The sequence below is a fragment of the Motacilla alba genome, chromosome 4, assembly GCF_015832195.1.
Source record: "Motacilla alba alba isolate MOTALB_02 chromosome 4, Motacilla_alba_V1.0_pri, whole genome shotgun sequence".
Classification (NCBI taxonomy): Eukaryota; Metazoa; Chordata; class Aves; order Passeriformes; family Motacillidae; genus Motacilla; species Motacilla alba.
The window spans coordinates 47859392-47883018 of NC_052019.1; the positions used below are offsets into that span (position 1 = coordinate 47859392).

Sequence of the window (23627 nt, forward strand, 5' to 3'; positions counted from 1 at the left end):
ATGCACGGATTATGGTGAAAAGGGTAATCCAGAATTGTTTTCTTAGGACTCCATCATGAGACAGTTGTAGCTACCTCACCCATAGACTCCTGAACATAACAGTCCTCTTCAGCTCCCAGATTGAGGGCAGGATGCAAGGTAAAACAGATTTGTATCCAAAAACAAAACAGAAACCAGAAATTCTCATCTACCTCACCACCCCTTCCCCCCCCCCCCCCCCCAAAAAAAAAAAAAAAAATCCTCAAAGTCCCCAAACCCTACTAAACAAAAGGTTTCAGAAAAAAAAATCCCCAAAACATCTGAACTGGATACCACACTTCTTCCCCAGCACCAAAAAAGTGTACAACTTTAGAGGCTGGAGTAAAAAGGTTATATATAGCACTGCAATGTAATTCACATGACAATTAAAAAATACATGAAATGGTCTTCCTTATGCATGAGAAAAGATTATCAGAGTTTTCCCCTTTTCCTCTTTTAGCTTATTAAAAATGTAACTCCTTCAAGAGTAATAAATTAACTCGGATAGGATTGCTTAAGTGAGACACAGGTTGTGATTAAAGGAAGTTTGGAGTTCAGGAGAAGTCTGTGTTTGAAAAACGTCCTCAGTGTTTGGAGTATTGCATATGGCTTTTGACAACTAATTTGGGAGAAGAGTGGTAGGGAATGAACCTCAACAGGAAAAGCTCTTGTTTTTTGTCACTTTGTGACATTACTGAAACACCGTTTCCCCTCATTTGTATCTCCCCCCTGCCCCATAGGTTTGTGTTAGAATGTATCAAAACAGAAAAAGACTTTGAAAAAGGCAGCAGAACTGTCATAAAGGATGATGGTAGCTTGTTGGGAGTTTATTCTTTATTATGTAAATCCATGTTTGGGGGTATTTTAAAATGCATCTTGTATGGTTAGAAGCAGCTAATTAACTCGATAAACTATACTGCTTCCAAATGAAGCGTACAAATCCATAACATAAGTGCCAGGGGCACGACTTCTTGCAGATCTGCAACCTACCTGATTGACCAAAACTGTCCCTCATCTGTACCAGTCAGTCTTGCTTGATGGAGCATTGGCCATGAGGCTGCTGGTCCTTGCTGAACCCCACTGCTCAAATCCACCTTGTCTTGCTGCTCCTGAGAAGAGGTTGCTGCAGTGCTCTCCCTTGGGTAACGCTGTAGAGTTCAGTACCCCGAGCTTGAATTCAGCTTGGAGCGGAAGGAAATAAAACTTCAGTCTGCACATAAATACTTCCTTTACTTACATATAAAACCAATGAAACAGTGCAATTTTCCCTTCTTTTTCTGTAATTTACAAACGGTTAAAATTATTTTCTTGGCAGGAACATCCATTTCTTAACTCTTAGTGCCCACGCTGGCAGCACCAGGCTGCAGCAATGGCTCTGTAAGTACCAGTGCTCACTTTGAAAGTACCAAGAGGGGCTGGATGAAGAACTTGCGATGCATAATTTATTCAGTGAATATAGGCCTTTTTTGTGCTTGCAAGAACTCCGGGAAAGGCAGGTGGGCTTGGCTGGGTTTTTTTTAATAGTTTGCTGAAATTCTTTAAAGAACTGTAGCGTGTTTGCATGCAGTACCTGTACTTCAGCGGCTTGTTTAGAGATGCATTTTAATGTTGGCACTTCAGGTGTGGGATTCGCGTGGCTTGCCCGGACAGGTGCCATGCACCTCCTGGGCTCTGGCACCTGCAAAGGGCAAATGTTGGGAAAGAACTTCTAGTGAGCGCCGAGACACTTGTCTAACATCCACTGTCGAGCTGGCTCTATTTCGCCTGAATGTGTCTGAAATCTGCAGCACCTCACGCGTCTGAAATAAAATGATTGCGTACGCGGTGGTTGGTAGTCATTAGAGATCTGCGAAGGCGCGTGAAAAATGACACGCTGCGCGGCCGTGCGCTGACCGGGGCACCGGCCTGCCGCTCCAGCCCGCCGGGCCGGGCCGGGCCGGGCGGGGGGAGCGCCGCTCCCCTCCGGAAACTTCCCGGGGCACAAAGTTTGCCGGCAGTTCCGCGCCCGCCCGCGGGGAGGGTGACAGGGCGCAGCGCGGGGGGCGCGCCCTCCCCGCCGCCCGCTCCCCTCCCCTCTGCGGCGCGGCGCGGCCCCGCCCCGCCGGCAGCCCCGCACCGGGCGGCCGCGGCCGCAGCGCCCCCGCCGCGGGAGGGGAGCGCAGGGGGCGGCGGCGGGGGCGGCCCCGCGCTGCGCCGCGGCCCGTGCGCGCCGCTCGGCGGCGGCCCCGCCAGCGCTCGGCGGCGGCGGGTGTCCGCATCCCTGCGTCCTCCCGGCGCGTTCCCTCACCTCGGCGGCGATCGCCTCCCGCCCGCCCCCGCCCTCCCCTCCCCCGCACCGCCACACGCACACGCACTCCCGGCGCTGTGTGCGAGGGCGGGCGCCGGGAGACGGGCGGCGAGCAGCGCGCCGGCAGAGGAGACCACCGCGCACACGCACACACACACTCCCTCCCGCCCGCCCTCCCTCTGTGCCTGCTCCTTCCTCGCCCCCCGCCGCCTCCCCTGCTCCCCCCTCCTCCTCCTTTCTCTGCAACGAGCTAGAAAGAGAGAGAGGGGGGAAAAAAGCCACTTACAGGTATTTGTTTAGTGGATCGGCGGCTTAATTTATCCCCCCCGCCCCCCCCCACCTTCCCCACCGCCCCTCGCAGTTTGTTTACAAGTATCAAAGTTGTAATTGAGGAGCTGCCAAGGCACATCTGGATATTTTTCTTCTTCTTCTTCTTCTTTGTGTTAGGGACTGATGTGCAACTAATTAAAGGCAGACAGGCTGGTAGCGTCTGCACACTCAAGCCCCCCCAAATAAAGAGCCTGGTAAGTGACTGGTTTGCTTTCCCCCCTCATCTTTTCCCCCCTTATTCTTCGCGGTTTTTTTTTTTTTCTTTTGTTTTTTGGTTTTTGTGTGTATGTGGTTTCGGGTTTTAGTTGTGGGGGGTTTTTAGAGGGATGGGTTTGGTTTTTTTTTTAATTTTGTGGGTTTGTCGGGTGCTCTTTTTTTTCTGTTGTTCTTGTTATCTGGGATCGTAAAAGTAGATTAATGCTAGACTTGGGCAATAAAAGGCGTCGCTATATTAATTTATTAATTAATCTGCACCCGCCCCTCCTCCTGAATCTTAAATATGACCTTTGATCTCTCTGTCTTTGGCAGAGCAGACATGCAATATTGAACGTGTACGGTCACATTTAGCTTAAGCAGGGACAGAATCGCAAAGCCCGGCTAGCAATTTCTATTTATTTATTTCATTCGTGGAAAAGAGGGCGATAGTTAGAGGGGGAGGGAAATCAATAACTGCGTCTCGGGTACCCTTTTCATGCTCCGGAGATGCATCGATTAAACAATAATGACCCGGTTGGTGGGCACCATCATTTTCTCGCTGCTGGTGGCAATAAAGCCTGAGAGGGGATCGTGGGGAGAGAAAACGCAGCCAGGGAGGGAAGGTTTTGTGGAGAGAAGCCAGTTTAATGCTGGGGGAAATAGGGCAAGAAAACGCATATGACTTCTGGCATAAAGGGCTGAACGCTAACATTTTATTCCTTACCAGATGCGTGGCTTTCGTACACATGGCTGGCAAAACTAGTTTTATTGAGTAGTTGTTATCGAGGACATTCAGCTAGGTTTTCCTTTCTGGAAACGGGAGAGGTTTGGTTTTTTTTTGCTGTAAGCAAATCCTTCGCATCCCTCCACAAGACGACGCTTAGCCTAGAGCTTTCCGGGGCAGCCTTTGTATTGCCACTAGACCTCTGAAGGCAGCGAGAGTCTGGGTTTTTCCCTGACGTGGAAACACAGAGGTGGCTCCTGCGAGCTCGGGGTCTTTTTTTTTTTTTTTTTTTTTTTTTTTTTTTCTCCGACGGGAGGACGCCCGCCAGTCCCCAGTGCAGCCGGGGGTGAGGTTCCTTCTGTAGATTTACGCTCCCTTCATCTGGATTTGTTTACATAAAGCCCGCTTTCAGTGCACGACGTTGGGAGAAGACGAAGTTTTTGCACTCGGTAGGTTGGGCTGCAAACGGTTCATTAATCTAATTATGATCGTAATTACCGTAATTGATAACCATTTTGAACTAAACATACCAGAGTCTGGAAACTAGACGTAGCCCCACGAGTGCCTCACGAGTGAGCGGTTCTGATAGCCCTGCATCAGAAAAGATGCTGGAAATATCTGAACTATTCAGGTAGAGCATCTGGAAAACAAAGAGGCAGTGTTCATAAACTGAGGGCTTTTTAAGTTATGCTTATGTTTTGCTTTAGTTCGCGCAGGCTGACATAATATACCTTCCTCATTGCCGTGAACTAAAATACCCTCCTTCACCTCCCTGGGGGAGAAAGGGGGCGGTAGGAAATAAATCGGACGCCGTGTCCTTAGCCCCCTCCTAAACTTTCCTAGCCTGGAGCAGAAAGCCCCCTTTCCCCGATGAGGGCTAGTTCAGTCGGTACAGCGACGTGCCCTCCCGAGCGTTCCCGGGCTGTCTCTCGGCGAAGCCCCCTGCCCCGCGGCGCCCACGGAGGGGCTGTCCCCGTCTCGGTGTGTGTGTCCCCAGCCCTCCCCGCGCAGCCCCCGGCGGCGGTGACGGGGAATCCTCCCCGAGAGGCTGGGATAAATACTCCGTCGTTAGTACAGCTGCAGGCGCCGGGATCACAAGCTGTGAAATTGCTTAAGTTTTTTTTCTTTTTTTAACCTAGCCCCGTGCCCCCCGCGGCCTGCAGGCAGCCCCCCCGTACCCGGAGGCGGCGGGGGGACCGGGGAAGCCGGTGCCGCCGCAACCAGCGCCCGGCGGAGCCAGCTGTGCCGGCAGGCAGCTAATGACCGCCGGGCGCAGAAGGACACCGTGGCAGCTGGCGGCTCCCTCCCCCACCTCCCTCTTTTTTCTTTTTTTCTAATTCCTTTTATTTATTCCCCCCCCCCCCCCCCCCCCCTTCTCCCTGCCTTTTCATTTTTCCCGGTTCTGGTAGGTGGGCAGCTCCCGGCCCCCGTGTCGTGTCTCCCGCCCCCCACCTTGTCCCGGGACCGGGTTTGCTCCACCCGGGCCGGCGCTGCGAGCCCTCTGCCCGCGGGTAGGGCGACGTGTGCCCCGCAGCCGTGTGTGCTGCCCCCTCCCCCGGGGTGGCCGTGGGCGGCCGTCAGCGCCCCCCGCGCGCGCACCCCCTCGGAAATGACTTTTTGTGTTTCAGCTGCGGCAGCTCCCGTGAGGATGCCGGAGGAGCGGCTGCCCGGCCAAGCACCGACCGCGGGGATGCGTCCGGAGGAGGAGGATTAAGCGACCCCCCCCCCCCCGCCCCGTCCCTCTCCCCCCGACCCCAGCCCCCCCCGTCCCGTCCCTTCCCGCCGCCCCCCCCCGCCCCGGCCACCATGAACACCAACGTGTGCGTGGAGAGCGGCCCCAACCCTGAGGCGCCGGGGCTGCCCAAGGACAGCCACCTGCCCGAGGGGGCCCTCAACAGCCTTGTGGATTACAACTCGGAGATGGAGAGGTACCGCTCCTTCGCCACCTTCTACAAGACCAACGGCGGCGCCTTCCCCCAGGCGGCCAAGATCGCCCGTATCACCACCCCCATCTTCCCCAGCGCGGCCGCCGCCGCCGCCGCCCGCATCGGCATGTCCCCCTGGAACTGCGACACCGCCACGGCCGCCGCCGCCACCGCCATGCTCTGGGGCAGCGGCGGCGGCGGCGGCGCGGCGGGCGGCGCGAGGAAACCCTCCTCCTCCTCCTCCTCCTCCGCCGCCGCCGCCGCCGCCTCCGCGGCCGCCGCCGCCGCCTCCTCGCTGCACGCCGGCAGGGGCGGCATGCACCACCGGAGCGACTCGCAGCGGCTGGGCAAGCCCGGCTGCCCGCCGGCCGAGCAGCCCGCCCTGCCCATGGCCAACGGCAACTTCCTCTCCACCCTCGCCCCCGAGCACTGCCGGCCGCTGGCCGGCGAGTGCATGAACAAGCTCAAGTGCGGCGCCGCCGAAGCCGAGATCATGAACCTCCCCGACCGCGTCGGCACCTTCTCGGCCATCCCGGCGCTGGGCGGCCTCTCCCTGCCCCCCGGGGTCATCGTCATGACGGCCCTGCACTCCCCCGCCGCGGCCTCGGCCGCCGTCACAGACAGCGCCTTCCAGATCGCCAACCTGGCGGACTGCCCGCAGAGCCACGCCTCGGCCTCGCCCGCCTCCGCCCTGGGCGCCGCCGCCGGCGCGGGGGGCGGCGGAGGCGGCGGCGGTGGCGGCGGAGGCGGAGGGGGGGCCGGCGGCACCGGCGGCGGGGCCGGGGCCGGGGCGGGCAACCCCGCCAAGAAGAAGCGGAAACGCTGCGGGGTGTGCGTGCCCTGCAAGCGGCTCATCAACTGTGGAGTCTGCAGCAGTTGCAGGAACCGCAAAACGGGACACCAGATCTGCAAATTTAGGAAATGTGAAGAGCTTAAGAAAAAACCGGGCACTTCGTTAGAGGTCAGAGGAGATGATTTCTTTTTCCCCAGCCTCCCGCCGTCCCTCCTCAACCCCCTGCCCCCGCCCCTCCAGTGCTTCTTGTCTAGCTTCAAGATGCAGCATCCCTTCTCCGAGGCCTCCTTCAGGCTCTGAGGGAGCCCCCGCCGCGGGCGCGGCTCCCCGCGGCGCGGCCCCGCCGCCCGCCCCTCTCCGCCCCGCAGGGAAGAGAAACGCCGCCTCCCGCGGCGCCCCGCCGAGCCGGCCGCCGGCCCCCGGCCCCGGGCCGAGGAGGGACGGCCGGGGGGCGCCGGCCCCCGCCCCGCCAGCTCGTGGCCGTTACGGAACGATGCTAACCTGGTTTACCTGCCGTGCTGTTTCCATAAGACTGCTGGCTCTTTGGTTTCTTTTTATTTTTCTTCTTATTTTTAAAAAAAATTTCTCTCCTTTTTTTTTTTTTCTTTTCTTTTTTTTTTTTTTTTTTTAATTAATGGCAATCATGACGATTCGGGGCGGCTTGTAGGAACGGGGAGGTGGGAAAGGGAAAGTTTTAGCTGAACACCAGGTTCTCGCTGTCAGAAGTTCAGGGAAAGCAATGGCGAGTTCTTCTCCAGGTTTGCTGGTAGCAATGTGTCCCAGACAGACAACGGGCCACGGAGCCCAGTAGTAGGTGAAACGCACCCAAGTGATCTCTTTGGCAATGTCTTTTATGAAATAACCTGCTCGTGGTGTATTAAACACAATGGAAGAATAGCACAGGTATGACTGAACTGATTTCTGACTGAACTGTATGTACGGTTACTCTTACAACGTTTCCTCGGAACTGACAATGTATTGTGTTCCCCAAAGCTGTAACAACAGGTTTTGAGATTTGCTAGACGTAGGAGAGACAGGCAGATCCCGTGTTGCAGACATTTCGGTTATTGTATTGGATATGACAGACAATGGGAAACAAAATACACAACCGTGAGGAAAATGGCAATTGGATGGTATCGTTAGGGGAAGGGAACAAGTGCGAGGAAAGACTAGTAATCATACTTAATTCCTTGTCATTATAAAAATTATAGTGTTGCCGGTTCGACACACATCTCAGATGCATCTGAAGGTGTCGAGGATGATGGATTTAGTACAGAGGAGTAGTGTGTGGTGGGTGACACCAAGATTTGTAGTCACAGAAATCAGCAGCTAAGTGAGAAATTGCAACTTCCCTCTCGCGTGTATGCGCGCGCGTGTGTGTGTGTGCGTGTGCGTGTGTGTGTGTTTGCTTAGCGGTTTATTCCCTTGCTCATTGCTCACAGGAGCTCTCTCCAAGAAGAGATGGGATGAGGGATTCCAGGGAAAAAGCAACACTTAGACCCAATTAATTTGTTCTGTGTTAAATAAATTGAGATAATAGTGTTGGTATTGACACTGCCATGGGACAAAAGCAACATTTGGGGGTTCACTGACATTTGGCTGATAGTATTAACTCTTTCCTAACCAGCCTCATCAAAACAACTAATGAATTCCTTCTTGCAAGAGTGAACTGACCTTGCTGAAAGTTTAATTTGTAGCTCTGCATCCTTTTAGCTCTTTTTTTTTGTGAATGGTGACCCAGCATTGCTAGCACAAAAACCAGGATGGACTTCCCAGGGGAGAGAAACTAGACTGGGTTTTCAACTCCTGTTTTTCTCAATAATATGCCTTTGGTTTTGTAGCAAGTTTGCAAAAAGGATAGTTAACACCCTGGTCTGCTAATGCTGAGTACAGCCTAAAAGAGACTCCCTGAACCAGAGGCATGGAGAATTCCCCCCACACTACCCAGCACTGAGAGTGCCTTTGTGTGTCAAGTTCCCTCATTAGGCTTGCAAACCAGGGTGCTGCTGGGATTTAATGTTTGTGATAAATGACAGGTTCTGATGGTTTATCGATTTGTGCAGAAAGTGAGCTATCTCTGGAAGAAACGAATTTGTACATTATCAGATCTTCCTATGGGTTTGTGTGCATCTCTGAGCACCTTTCCAGAAGTTCCTTGCTCCTGACAAAGGTCTTTGGTAGTGTTAAAAACTTTTCAGGCGTGCTATGAGAATGCCTCCCATTAAAATTGTTTAACCATTGTGACTAGTAAAACCCATGGTTTAATTAGCCACTTGTGTGCTCTCATAACCACCTGCCTTCACTTCTTGTCTTCATTTTCTCTTTCCCCCACTTGCTCTCTCCTGTTTGTGCTCTGTCAGATACGTAAACACAAAAGCTCCTCTGCTGCTGTACTGTGACTCGAAGGAAACAGGTTTCTCTTTCCAGCTGTGGAGATGTCAGTAAGGCATCACTTCTCTGCAGGTCATGGCCCATCACAAAGTTTTGTCACAGGATGTGGCTAATTTCTTTACAGAGGTATGGTTTGTCAGTAGGAGAGGAAGAATAACTTATTTACGTGGTGTTTTCCTTATATCTTCTTTCTTCTTTATAAAGAATTAAAATTAATAAAGTGACAGAAGGGCAGCAGCTACAGCACAGGTGCAGCAGCAGTGCTCTGGCTGTACGGCCACCAACTGGAAGGGTGCTGGAGGGTGACAGGGCCATCACAAGGGCCCTGTGGCAGCGGTGTTGGTGTTGGGGCTGGGCAAGGGCAGCCTCCCTGCAGAGTGAGTGCCTGGAGCAGCTCTTGGCCTGTGCTCCCGGGGAATCCACTGCTCTGCGTGGATGGTCCCCCGGCACCTCGGTTGGCACGCACCCATGGGTATGCGTCAAGGATTGAGGGGCTCACATTCCACTACACACTTAGGTGATTCGTGAATTGTGCTCGACAGTGGCTGCAAAGTGCAGGGGTGATTTACAGCAGGGGGTGGAGCCATGTTTAAAAACAAATTAAAAATTAGAAAAATACCAATAAACCGTAAACTGGCTGACCCCACCGAAACCATTTCTCTCTTTTTCCTTTAAATCTCTTCTATGGGTGCAATGAAGGCAGAGGATATAACTCTCAAAGATAGTACATGGAGTTCAAGACAGATTCACATGAATGCTTTCCAGTTCCTGACCCTTGCATTTTCCATGGAATGCTTCTCATCCAGCATTTTTTTTAAAACACTTGAATTATTTTTTCCTACTTTTCTTGTACTGTTTTCACATTAAAAGTGTCCCAATGCTCTAGTATTTCTCATAGAATGTTATTATTACTAGGAAATTTTATGTACGGCAATAATAAATCTATAAAAATCGGATTGACGTCATGTTGCACGCTGCCTACTTGTGTATGTATATTCTGTGTTCATTCAGATTTACAATCGGTTTAAAGAGACATAATCTTTATTTACCCGTAGAGACTACTTATTTTCCTCTGGTTGGTGCACATGTCTGTAACTTCTGCTGCAGGTTATGAAGATTAGGTGCCTGGTGGTAGTTCACATCCTTCTCTCTTTTAAGCGAACCCCATTCAGTGTGTGAATCTCAGTTGCCCCAGTGCTCATTTTCATTAGCGTGACAGCAAGTTCAGGCAGAGAGGCTGACTTGCGTCTGCAGGGGCTGAAGGGTCCTGCCAAATGTGAAATATCAGCTGTTTAGGCATGCTGTCATCGTAGCGGGCACCACTTGCTCCCTTTGTAACAGCCCAGCTAATTGATATGTGCGCTATTAAAGCGAGCGTTTGCATACCAACCTGATTGAGTCAATACCAGCCTCCAAATCCGAGGCACTTGGCTGAGCTGCGCTTCAAGCCAGTGGGATTTTGAGATGGCCTTCTCCAGGGATAGGTTGTGATGATTGATTTCAGCAGGAACGGCGTCTGATCCTGAAAGTCTTAACACCATATGGCATTGCCACGGGGGAGAGAGGCTGCGCTGGCAACCTCCGAACTTGCACTTCGTGTTGCGGTAGCGCGTGCGAGCGCTGTTAAGGGAAGACTGCTGAGCTCTGTGGATAGGGGTCAATTAGTAGGGGCCTCAGAGGAAGCAATTTCCCCGCTGTCTATCTGGCTTTAAATTACATGCACAAGTTAAGTGACGGCATGATGGAATTGAGCAGTGGTGAGGGGAAACTGTAAAGTCTGATAAGAAGCAGGCGGCTAACACGATCCAGCGGGCTAACTGGAAGGTGGAAAGAAAGACCACATTGTAGCTCGTGTTGCCGTTCATCACTAAACATCAGCAGTGCTGTTGTATGACAGGCTGTCTCTCCTGCCTGCCACTGTCTCGTAGCCCTCCATCTGGCTGAGGCTCCCTGTGTGCATGTGTTAAACACTTTGCAAAAGGGCAAAAAAGCAGTCCTTGTTCCCGGGCGTTTACAGCTGGAGCAAGAACTGCCATCTGCCCCGAGCGCAATTTACATTGGTGTTGGCTGCAAAGCCCTGATCAGCCCTGAGAGCTGTTTTTTCCTTTCTTTCCTCCTTGTTTGTGACCCTGGTGCTCTGCCAGGGTTCTCTTGTTCTTCTGTTCCCAGGCCTGAGCCTGCAGGGAGTGTGCCTGGTGCTGGAACTGGCTGCTAGCACCATAAGAGAGCCCTCACTGGATGACTGTGATGCTCATGCTTGGGGCTTCCAACATGGTGCATGATCCTGCTGTGACAGTGTGAGCAGGGAGGGTAGGAAGTGAGAGGCATGGCTAGATCTGACCTTTGTTGGACATTCTGCCATGAGGTTTTGTCACTTTCATTCAGATACTGCATGTCTGGGATAAACATACGTTCTATGATGAGTTTTCCTTTTGACCTCTGGAGGTTCTTGGGGACAGCACCAGGCCTCCTACTGCCACCTCCAGCAGAGACCAGAGCAGCTACATCTTTGCTCACCAGTGCCTGATCTCTGCTGCTCAGAAATCTCTTTGCAGGGAGTTGATCTTCTGCGTTAGGTTCACATCTTGCAAGGCAGGAATGTGCTGCAGTTAGTGGGAGTCATGGGATGGAGGAATATGTTTAGAGCCCAGAGGAGACAAAATTTTGGTCTCCTTGCAGTTCTGGCAGATGACTGAGTGCAAGTGATTTCCTCTGAAATGTGGTTGGATGGTGCCTGGTTACCATTTCATATGTTGTTGTTTCCCTTTCCTGGTGTCATACTTGCAAAGCAAAGAAAGTGCCCAAACCCCATGACATTACTGTTTAGTTTAGAGTATAAATGGCTGCTTGATACACTGTGCATACTGCTGTTAAGGGGAGGGGGGCAAAAATGAAGTTACTCCTGCCTAAGAAAATCTCTTAGTGGTGAGAATTGGTACTGAACTGAACAGAATTTCAAGAAATTCTGCAAAATTGTAGGCTAGTCAGGGACTTAACAGCTTCTTTCATACAAACACTGCCTTCTACTTGCATTGAAAATCGCTTGCTTTAAATCATTGAACTATGATTGTTTGCTAGTGAAATTGTCTGTATGGTAAGAGAGGTTAACTGGTTGCGGTGGTTCTGAATTTTGATTGCACTCAGTAGTTCTTTGCATGGTTTTCTAAGTACTAGTATAGGTTATACATTTGGAACATCAAGATTCTGTGCCAGACTCTGGATTTCAGTGTTGTGACTGTTTAATTATTTTTTTAAGCTGATATAATGAAATCTCTATGTAGTGTTTAGGCTGGGCAAGCTACATGTGTCATGAGAAAGATGATGAATGAGGGTGGTTTGGGATTTTTTGGAGCAGTAATTAGCATAATAAGTGTGGTTTTTTTCCCTTTTCTTTTTTTCCCCAAATCATCTCGGTCACTTTGAACTAGATATTTCAGTTAGAGGTACATAAAACCATCCTGATTTGGAGTCCTATGCCAGCTACAGGATGTTAGGAAAATCTTTTCCAATTTTGTGTTTGCACAAATTGTTGTAGACTATACACATCATGCCTGATTCATATAAGGAGACTTTGTTTAAGTTGGTAGGTATGTGAATGTCATGCCTCATGCCACTGATTAGGGGTGGGTTACAGTAAGGAACAATCTCACTTTTTGTCTGCTTATTCATGTATGTTCACATTATCGGATCTTGGGGTCACTTTCCATGCAATTCTGTTTGCTAAGTGCACACCTAACACCTTTACTGAAGTCAGGGAAGACCTTGCTCACTTGGAGAATAGATTAGGATGTCAGCAAGCAATCCCTTGATGCTGGGGAAAGAAAAGGAACAGAAACTTTTATTTTTTGGTCAGAAAACAACATCCTGGTACTGCTTTTTGGGTTTAAAAAAAAATGCCCTAAAGAGTTAAAAAAAAGGGTCAATATTAATTTCTGCATGCTGTGTCATGCATTTATGTATGGCAATGACTAAGAACAGGTCTTTTCCAAATGTCCTAAAATTTGTATTGTTAAAAAGGAAACTAGTAGTCTTACAACTCTTAACATGCATTTATTTTAAGGGTTATGCTTGGTGAAATAATTCTAAGTAGGCAAACCTAGAATGTACACCTTAAAGACTCATCAAATACAGCATAATCCTTTTGATCACTGGTTGCAATGGGAAATGGCTGCTGCTTGCATAGGGATAAGCTTTTTGGATGTACCCAAGTGAGTTGGGAGTAGTAAGTAACTCATGTCACTGTAGCCTTGGTGGCTAATAATCCTTAAGCCTCCAACTGTGTGCTTAAAAACTGGCAGCGGACACCATGTCTCCTGAGGAGTGCCACCACCCAGGGAAAGCATTTCTCTGCTTCTGTAGTGTCTGTGTTTTTGATAGCTCATCTGCTTGGATGATTGTACTGACCCACAATGTCTGGAAGCACGCAGCTTCCTTTGACACCTTTTCTGCTATTTGAGAGCCCTGACTGCATGTCTGCCTTCTCTCTTCTTTTGGGTACTTCAGTTGTTTTCCACAGTCTGTCTTGTTCAGTCACATGCAAACACCTGTCCTGAAATTGAATTACTCTGCGGTGTAATCTAAAGTCATCCCCCATTTCAGCATCCTGTGCTTTCTGTTGTGTGTTGAGTTATGTTGTGCTGTACTTTAGATGCGACAGCCATTTAATAATGTTGAAGCCTTAGCTCTGCAGGGGCTAAAAAGATCCCAGCAGGCTTGTTAACTTCTACTCTCAGACATTATGGGAAATATTTTCTCCTCCTGGAACTCTTTGGCATCCTCTTAATTAACACTATAAAAATCCATAGCCAGGTATGCGTGAAGCCTGTTTAATTCTTTTGCAGTTTTCCAGAGTTTCTCTGTTCCTTCCTCTTTAACCAGACAGTGGTGCCAAGTGAGATACGAGAACATAAAAGGAATAAAGGCAGCCTGGGTCATGCTGGATGCTGTGTTCTTGTCAGGCAGCATGCTCATCAAGCGCCTTTCCCATACTCACCATAGGACCTTATTTTTTCCCTGCTCTACTCAGTATTTTTCTTAACCTCTGAAGTGCTGGGCATTTTAGAACTTTGCACCTCTCTCAGGACAGTATTCTTTTCTGCTTCAGACTGCTGTGGTCGTGGTGTCTGTTGTACTTCTGTGTAGGATCCCCACTATCTGGTGTCAGACTTCATTTGACTAGAAGTTATCTTTCTATATATTTGACTAAAAAGCTATCTGAGACAGACATGAGAGAGATTATTGACTGGTTTAGGAGTGGAGAAGCAGTATTAAAATTTGAGGTGGAGAGAAGAACTTAATAAATATTAGAAAATGGCGTAAATCCAAGGGAGTTCAGGATGGATATCTCTTTAAGATGAGGGCAGAGGAGGAGCAGAGAAGATCTGCAGAGTGCTCAAACAGAGGAGAATTCCAGAGTGGCTGAGAGTTGGTTATACTGTCTGAAGCCTCAGTGAGGGGGTGCCTGCTACTCCACAGGGGTGACTCAGTTACCATGGGACAGACTGAACGCTGAAGGGTGCAGTGGTAGGGCTGAAGAAGCAGTGACATTTCCCTTGCTGAGAAGAACACGAGCTGTATTTGCTGCTATGAGTAATAAATTAGTATTCAGGTGAGGCAATTGAAGAGCTCACAATCCCAAAACTTCTGCAGGGGAAGGCCAAGATTTCACAGAGCTGAAGGGAACCTTGATGAGGGTAAGCAGGGCTTTCCCCATACCCTCGTGGACATCATGAACCAGTTTTTAAAATTAATTTTTAAAAATTGACTGGAGTTTGTGGAGAGAATTTCGATATCAGGGTGAGCTTTTGGCATGGGTGGAGTCTTGTCTTCCAAACAAGTTGTTCAAGGGGTAAGAAAATGAGAAAGACATACATACAGAAAAGCCAAAAGATATGGAAGAGAGAGGGGAAGCTTGCAAAGGAGAGGCTGAAAATGATGATTTCTTGCATGAGGACTTCTTGGTCTTAAAGGTTTCTTTGGTGGTGTGTACTGGGTTTCCTGGGAAAGCTGGAGCATGCTGATGGCATATCAGTCTGGCACAATGTTAACACAAAGATATTGCCCCATTGTCATGAAAAAAATACCCCACAACAACTGCAGTTCAGTGACACCTGTCCTACACATCCTAACTGTGATGGGAGATTGCGTCCAGCAGCCTTGGCAGTTACAGGCTTGGAAGATAGCTGAAGAGCTCTCAGAGTCTGTGTAGAAGCTACAAGGAGGGCAGAGTGAGAGGCCCTCATTAAAGATGCTGGAAACAGAAAAGGAGAGACAAGGAATATACAGAGAATATACATTTTTGAAATATGTGATCTCCAAAGCAAGTAGTACTAGTAAAAAAAAGTCTTTTAGTTTTAAAGCAAACCAAACAGAAGAAAAATACATTTGGAAGGGTTGTGTGGCCCACATGGCAGGGGGTGAGAGAGGACTCAGTTACACCATCTTAGTAATGATGTAAAACCCATCCCCTCTACATCACCAGTTCATCTGAGCTCTGGGAGGTGGTGAAATGGTTGGCTGGTTGCTTGGAAGCTGATGTAGAGTAAATTGGAGGTCAAAGTCCAGTGGAGGTCACAGTGTCATGAAAATAATTACTAAGATGGGTCTTAATTGTCATCCTTGCAAATTTCAGAAGACACATTTGGGAAAGAATGGGATTTAAAACCATTTACAATGTATTAATGTTTCCCTCACCCATCAGGAATTGTGGTGACCTGTGGTGTGAGAGTGTTGCTGCTCCTCTTCCTGTGTCGAGTCAAACAATACATGGTGCTCACCTTGATGCTTGGCTACAAGAGAGCCAAACTGGCACCTGTGATGGGTCTTAGGCATAGGCTGGTTATACTCCCTCAGCTCAGATATCGAGTGCTGCATTTGAGTGATGTATTTCTGTATTTCTCCTTCCTTTTTTTTTTCCTTTTTTTTTTTTTTTGCAAGCTTTGCAGAAAAAGAAACAAGCAAGCAGAGACCAAGAATTTAATGGATATATTTTTCACTGGCTCTTTTATCAACAGCGTATGAAAAATCCCAAAGGACAGAAGCAGTTAGCTAACCAATGAGGCATCATAGCTGATTTTAGGTTCCATGCAGGAGACAAAGATACTGAAGCCCTAGCAGCTCAAAGGGAAAGAGATTTAAATTTAGGTTTGGTACTAAGAAACGCGCCTCTCCTCTGCTTGGAGACCAGTCTGTAAGAGATTACTGTACCCCAGGGCAGCAGTTTGGAGGATGATAGAGATGTCAGCCTGTGAGTGCAAAGACTTGTACCAGTGGATGATGAACCAGCAGGGATTTCTCATTAATGGAGTGAATGTTAACAAGAATAATTCTGTTTTGTGAGCTGGTGTGTGTGGGAAGGATAAATGATAGGGGCTGATGGATGGTCTTCGCAGAGATTTGATTAGGGAGAAGGTGAATGGCAGTGTGCGTGTGAGAGAGGGGGAGGTGTGTGCACGTGATACATCCATTGCAGTAGGCAGGCACACTTCTAGTTGATAATGTCTGCCAGAGAAGTCATCAGAAGTACCCAGACAGGTCCTAGGCAAAAGCAGAAGCTGAGCACCGGTGTGGATGTTTCATTTTTAGTGTCTTGTGCATTGTAGAGTCTTGGGTTTTATGTTGCATGGTGGTAACAAACCTGTATCCAAGAATTTCTCTCTAAAACTTTTGTCAGTAACAGAGCTTTCTGCTAATAAAGCATTTGACTATTGATAGTAATTCCCACAGTCAGTATGGGAGCACTGAATGACACCTTTTCTGACCTGCTTAGCATCAGCTTTGGCTCTGAAGTAACACTCCTAAAGCTTATATGAGCCCTTCCTGAAAAAGCAGGAGACAGGCCAGACCTACTGGTTGAGAGGCCAGGCAGGCAGAACCAACAGAAACAATCCCTCATCCTGCCTGAGCCCTTCATATGCTGCTGGAATTCAAATAATAATTGAAAAAAGGCAAAATATTCACATAAGCTGAGTAGGCACTCCAGCGGACTTAGCAGCTCCACCCTCAGGTACAGGGTTAGCTGAAAAAGCGAATGAACTGCATGAACTGCTCGAGAGAGATGTAGAAATAGGGAAAGAAACGTGACTCCCTTTGGCAGCCAGATGTGGGAGACCCCTCACCCGAAAGGCCAAACCTCTGATACGTCCCCCGCTGCCTTTGGCAGGAAGCCATGGGGAGCCCCGGGCGAGCAGGAGTGGCCAGCTGGAGCTCAGGGCGGGTGGCAGGAGGAGCCCCGGCCCGGCTGGCCCGCCGCTGCCAGCCCCGGTGCGGCGTGCCAGGCTCGGGAAAGCCGGCGGCCAAGCCGTGCTCCCCTCGGGAGCGAGCGAGACGGCAGAGGTGGAGACTTGGCTCCGTCCCTCGGCTGGCTGGCCAAAAGGGCTGCACTGGCACAAGGGAGGGAGTGTGCTGGAAGGCGTCCGCAGCCAGCTACTCCCAGCCCGGGAGGGGATGGGCAGAGGAGGTGTGCTCCTTCCCAGGGCTCTGCCTGCATCCGTGTGCCGGTACCCTCTGCGCCCCGCTGCAGTGCTTTGGTGACTCGGGCTGGCCCCTGGCGGTGCTGAGGCCGATGGCGGAGCATGGGAGCTGCTCTCCTTAGAGCGGAAGGTGATGCTCACCGGCACACAGGGGGGCTCCGTCACTAACATTTCCTGGGACTGAGCTGTTTTTTCTTTGACAGCATTAGTCTGGATTCCTTACGATTTCTGATCTGTAGTTGCCGTCTGTTTTCCCCAATGGCATTACACATTTTTTCAGATCAGGACCCCATTCCCCCAAATTTGATCTCATCTCTATAGTGAAAAAAAAAGTTAATATATAAAATAAACTGTGGTGTGCAGTGAATGTAAATGAGGGATACCTTTGCTCCTTTTTTTCTCCCGTGGAGAAACACATTACTTCTCTGACTAATTCTATTGATTTGGCTGGGGAGCTGTGCCCTGCTGCTGATGTCAAGTCCAAGTGGCAGGATCTGGCTGTACAGTGGCAGGTCTCCGTGGCTGTTGGCACAAATGCTTTATTCCCCAGCTGACTCCACTGAAATCTCCTGAGGTTACCTCTGAGCTGTTTGAGAAGAGCTGGGTTTTCAAACCTTGACCCTCACTTGGGAGTACATTTTAAAAATTTCTGCTTGCAATGTCCTGTAGCAAAGATTTACTTTTCACTCAGTGGAGCTGGCGGCGGAGAAAGTCAAATGAGTTTTCCTAATCTGCTGCGTTCTAAATCTGGTTTGTCTCAAATACAGCCTGAGAGATATGCAGCGCAAGTGGAAAAATAACTGCCAGCACGCAGATGCGTGTCCTCTCGGAGCAAATAAAGCTGACTTTTAAAATGAATGTTAAACCTCATCCTTGGTATGAAGGGAGACAGGCCTGTAGCTCAGGTATGGGGAGAGATGTTTTAAGGTGGGCTGTGGAAGAAAGCTCACCACCAAACTTCTGACCCAGCGTACATGTCCCTTTTTATCTGCTAAGTCCAATAATAAGCTTGTTATTAGAGGACATCTGTTACTGCCTGATAACTCGTACAGCGAGCAGGAGCACAGTGTTGGTGGGCAGCCAGGGATTTTGGCAGCTGCAGGGAGCGGCAGCTTCATGGACTGTTTCACACCTCGTCCAGAGCTGGGGCAGCACATCCACACCGTGGGCCTGCGGCTGGGTGGGAGGATGCCAGGAGTTTGAGGCGAGGGCTATTCCTGCATGGAGCTCCCCTGTGCCAGCTGGTGTGCATGTGTGCCAAAGCCTCATTCACTCATCCTCCTGCAGCCACAGCTGGCCCCCTTGGTGCCGGGTCAGCGTGGTGGGTGTCCTGGCATACCTCCAGGACAGGCAGCGGAGCAGCTGGGAGAAATGTGCCACATGCTGGGTTCTGCTTTTTCCTTCTGCATTTCCAGGGGATGTAGTTCACACACTAGTTTCCTGCCCCCAAGCCTCCTTGCCTGAAGAAAAACGTTCAAGGAGACTGTGTGAGCTGAATCTTAGCGTCATGAGGTTTTCCCCAAAGTCATTGCTGTAGGTAATGTATATTTATGAGCGGAACAAAGTGGGCTGCAGATACTTTGAAAGGCTGCTTTCCTCTCAGGGTGGCTTAGCATTTAGGCAAGTAAGGAGCCAAGATGCTGTCCAGACTGCATTTGCCAGTGGCAGAAGAGGCTGGTGCAGGACAGATGACATCTTCCACCCGCCTTCCTGTGTGTCAGGAGATGCTGATGCTCTGTGGTTCAGGAGATGGTCATCTTTCCAGTACCTAGAGGGAGCCTTCAAGAAAACTGGAGAGGGACTTTCTACAGGAGCACGTAGTGGTAGGAAAAGGAGAAATGGCTTTAGACTGAAGGTAGGTTTAGATTACATATTAGGGAGAAACGCCTTCTGCTGAGGGTGGTGAGGCACTGGAACAGGCTGCCCAGGGAAGCTGTGGATGCCTCATCCCTGGCAGCGTTCAAAGCTGAGCTGGGCGGGGATCTGAGCAACCTGGTGCAGTGAGTGATGTCCCTGCCCATGGCAGGTGAGTTAGAGGTGATCTATAAGGACCCTTCAAATCATTCTATGATCTGACAGTGCTCTGCAGGTCAGGAGACTGCATCCCTCTGCTGGGCTTTAGCCTATCACAGTGTAAGACAGCTCCATTCCAGCAATGAGACTGTGCCTGTACCACCCTGTGTGCCCTGAGCCCAGCTCTTGTCTGGGGAAGGATCTTTCCAGAGAGGGAAATTGGGGTCGGAAAGTGAGTTTTGAATTTGCACCAGAGTCTGTATTGTTTATGTATGAGCCATGCTGATGTCATTTCCAGGCTGACCATCGGACACCTGAATTATCTTGTAGCACTAGAAATACAAGGTGCGACATGAAATAAAGGCCAGTTTGCTTTCCTGCTGGTGGTCATGTGGGCTCTGTGAGACTGATGAGGTGCATTCACACAGTGTAAGAAAAGCATGCAGGCACTGGTTTATGGCCAGTGGTGGTCAGTATTTGCAGAGCTGGGCTGCTGATTGAGTCAAATTGCATTTCATGCAGGGGCCAGGACTTTCCAGCTGAATTGTTTTGGCCACCATAGAGCACCAGATTTCTCTATATCTGACCATATATCTCTTTCACAATATATATATAGATATATTGAGATTTACATAGACACAGTCACACACATATACATGTATATATGTGTATATAACTTACTGGGCCAAACTGCTCCTCTTGTTCAAGGCATTTCAAGGAGGGATTGTTCTCCAGCCTGAGAAGCTCATGTTGGGTTATCTGCAGATCTTGGTAAACTCAGTTTTCCTTGTGTTGCTCGCACCAGTTCTGCTGCTTTGGGAAATCCACCAGTTTCATGTCATTTGCCATGTGAATTTCAGATTCATTAACACGCTGTGTATTTTTGTGGTTGCATAGGTCTCTGTAAAGACCATCAGGTAGCCAAGATTGTGTTGGACATAGCTCAGTTGCCATAGACTTCCCAAAGAGCTTCTGTTGAGCTGGATTGTTTCCAGGGCTCCTCAAGAGGAATGAGGAGTGCCATATCTGGCTAATAATTTGCTGTAGCAAACATATGAGTTTACTTCAATGAGAACAGGATTTTTGCTCATGGATCAAACATCAAAGGATTCTTACATAATGCAATATCTTTTAACATTGGTAAAGTATTAGGTCATAATCATGTAGTGCTCTGATATATTTTATTATTCTATTTTATTTCTGAATGCAGTTCACCTCAAATGATTCCCTAGCCTTGTAGGAAATAGTAATACAGGTGACTTACAGTGAGTCTTGGTTGGATAGCTCTGAATTTTTCCTGCACCCTAGCAGCAGCAGCATCCCAAGCAGGCACAGATTCTTTGTATCTGTATCACACCTTTCAGGTGGGTGTGAGACTCAGCTGAGGAGAGAGGATTCTCTGGCAGGTGGGGTAGGCTTGAGCTTGCTAAGGGCTGGGCAAGCAGGTGGGCCTTGCATGAGCAAATCCCACTGTCTGGCATCCCATGCCTCCTTCAATCAGTCACCCCAGTGGGCAGTGGGAGGCATCATTCTTTACTGAGTGCTGTTGCTGTGAAAACGCAAGTGTTGAAACAGACTTTGGTGAGGAATTTACAGCTCCTGCCAGCATGGTTTTTTATGTGTTGTGTATAGCAAGGGTCTGCTTTTACATTTCCCTATGGGACATCCAGGGCAGATACATAGGTATCATTTTTCTGCTTAATTGAGGAGATTTTCTGTTGGTTTCCGTTGCCTGTTTTTTACCTCCTTCTCCAAAAATGTAGCATGCTTGGTTCCCTACATGAAGCTCATTTTTCTAGGCAATAATTAGATTTTCAGATTTCAAATATTTGAGCTACTTCTTCTGCAGTGAAAGCTGGCATATAGGGAGCAGAATATAAAGTTTGAAAGTGTGGAGGACATTTCATCCCAGGTTTATGTAGGGATAAATCCTCTCCAGCACCATGCTTTATGGCATTACCCGCTTGGAGAAGCCAGGGCTGCAGGTTTCTGAGCTTCCTCCTGAGAGCAAGGCTGCCGTTTGTCAGCATTTGCACCGGCACGAGCAGTGAAGGCTTTTACAGCAAAACCATGCTGATCAACTCTGGTTCTGCTCCTCACCACCCCTCCCTAGGCTTCCAGGGGGATCTGTCTTTCCTGTCACTCAGGATAACGATTCCCCACCAGCAGCACAGAGATCCCGAAATGCGCTGTAATCTCGCCGAGAGTTTACACGGCCAAGCTGGGTTTATACGGCCAAGCACTAGATGGTCATTGCACTTAAACTTGTGTGTTGGTGTGCTGAACCTCTGAATGGGTTGAAGGGTCTCTCTTTGTCTGCAAATAACCTTATTCTTGGAGTGGTGACATCTATGGATTTCATTGCATATACTGGTTAAGATTTAACCTGATCTAGCCGTTCAGTTTTAAAAGATTTCTTTTTTTTTGTTTGTTTAAGGTTGGATTAATAATTCATTCCCAAACTGGTAGTTAGCGTAATGGATATTTAATTGTAAATGTATATCTTCAACTAGAACCCGGTACACAGATACAAAATTTCCTTATTTTGCAATTTTTCAAAAGCACACATATTAAACCACAGCCTTGCCCTTCAGAAATACTGTTCTGTGTATTTAAAGGTCTGAATGACCTTTTAATCAGACATTACACCTTTACTTCCAGCTGATATGACAACGTCTGACAGTAACTCAACCTGATGTGGCGAGAAAATAAATAAAAGCCGTCTCAGTCACTATGTCTTTAAATCTGTCTAGCTGTGGTTTTGTGTTCAGGCAGATGGACCCACAGCAGAATATTACATTTAGTTTTCAAGTGAAGACAATGTATTGAGTTTAATATGTTTGCATGTTTGACTGGTCTTTTGAGGTCAATTTAGTCATACGATTGTTTCCTGCCATTCCAAACTCCAGCCTCTTCTGCAGCCAGGCTCTTTATAAATTATAAATCTGTAAACCTCGCTCTCAGCAGCCATCTTACAGCCCACACAGACCGCTGTGCATGCTCTAGAAATTGCATTAGCTCTCCTCGGCGTACCTGGGTGCGAGGGCTGCTGTGCTCTGTCACTACTTGTGCTCATGCTCACCTCATGTAAATGGGCAGAGCAGGGGCTGGTAAAGATGGATATGAGCAATTCCTACTTTTGCACCACCAACACAAAGAGAACTCGCACTAGTCAGGGTGATTGTATTCAACACACCAGCTCATTGTCCTTGGAAGTTAATTTTAAGATGATTTATTGAAGTGTAACATTTGTGGAGGGGGAGTGGATATTGAATTGACAACAGGTCAGGGTTCTGATAATACAGCAGAATTATTTTGATCTCTGGTATTTCCAAGTGCTGAAGCAATAAACATAACAATAACAGCTCCCCTTTCATATGGCTTTTACAAAAAGAGAAGCTGCGTACTGCTTGAGCCTGTTTATCACAAACTGGGCTAATTATTCAACAAAAAATACATGCCATACTAATGAGCAGTTCCCTGGAATTCAGAAAGTAATATTGTGACAGCAAGTACAATGCACGTGTACACTGCAGGATCCATGGTCTGTTGGATTTTTATGAAAAATCTAGGAAAACATTAAAAAGGTCTTCTCTGAAACAATAAAGAAAGCATTCTTTCAAAAAGAGACAAATACTTAAATGTGGCACCAGCAACATCCATGAGAACTTCTTTGTTACAAATATTCATTTGCAAATTTCAAGAGTTTTGCTTTTAGGAGATTTTTTTCAGATATAACACTACTGTTTTGTGGGTAGTTCTTAATGAAACGAGTACTTGTAAGCTGGGACAGACTGATAGAGTGTCATGTTAGGGCTCGCTCTGCCCTCCCTGGACAGTGCTGTCATTAATTCTGGAGGGGACACATGTGGATCCAGATGCATGGGTTCAAGGGTGCTTTCATCATCTTTTGACTGAAGGAAATTGAGGACGAGAAGTTCCTCACAGAAATGACACAGCCTTCACGGGCTCAGTCCCTTTGGCCTCTCATGTAGGTTGTACTTTAAAGCTGTGAAGGGAATTTGCTGCTACTCAAATGTGTATGGAGGCATCCGAATGCAAGTGGGTATCATTTTCAGGGTGCAGCAGGTGGGGGAAGGAGGGGGGCAGTAGCTCTGTTTACACAGGACTGTTACTGTGTAAGCCAAGGTCCTGCACATGTGTGAAAGAAAGGACAGGGGCGGTCCTGGGCAGCACCCCTAAGTCAGCATGGTGATTCCCTCACTGGAACGAAGTCATGGATTTGTTTTCAGTTCTTTCTTTGCAACCTAAATGTGGAACAAGGTGAGGTTTGAAAATGCTAGCCTCTCCTCCTGAGGTGTCTGAAGACACAGCACGCTTTCCGAGTGACAGAGCAGGGCCTTTGCTACTCCCCTGTCTCGAGCACGGTCTTGCCAAAGTGTCTGTTTAACCCACAAACCCGCTGAGCCGTAACTGCGTGCCCAGTATGCTGGGTCAAGGCAGGAGCCACTGTACAACC

The 23627-nt window shown here is 48.7% G+C and overlaps 1 protein-coding gene and 1 long non-coding RNA gene across 4 annotated transcripts in view; both read left to right on the forward strand.

The window, feature by feature from the left end:
* The first annotated feature begins 2548 nt into the window (after positions 1 to 2548).
* Positions 2549 to 5276, forward strand: LOC119700071. Its single transcript, XR_005256648.1, has 3 exons — positions 2549 to 2593; positions 2753 to 2829; positions 5183 to 5276. It is a non-coding gene; the product is annotated as an uncharacterized LOC119700071 (long non-coding RNA).
* Positions 5277 to 5278: 2 nt separating this feature from the next.
* The window catches only part of CXXC4 (CXXC finger protein 4), a 78501-nt gene continuing 60152 nt past the window's right edge, over positions 5279 to 23627 (forward strand). For all 3 annotated transcript variants that reach the window (XR_005256647.1, XM_038134369.1, XM_038134368.1), the window contains exon 1: positions 5279 to 6440. Coding sequence is in view for 2 of the 3 variants with exons in the window: in XM_038134369.1 (XP_037990297.1) it covers positions 5361 to 6440 (1080 nt within the window). In the remaining variant the exon portion in view is untranslated. The remainder of the gene's footprint in view (positions 6441 to 23627) is intronic.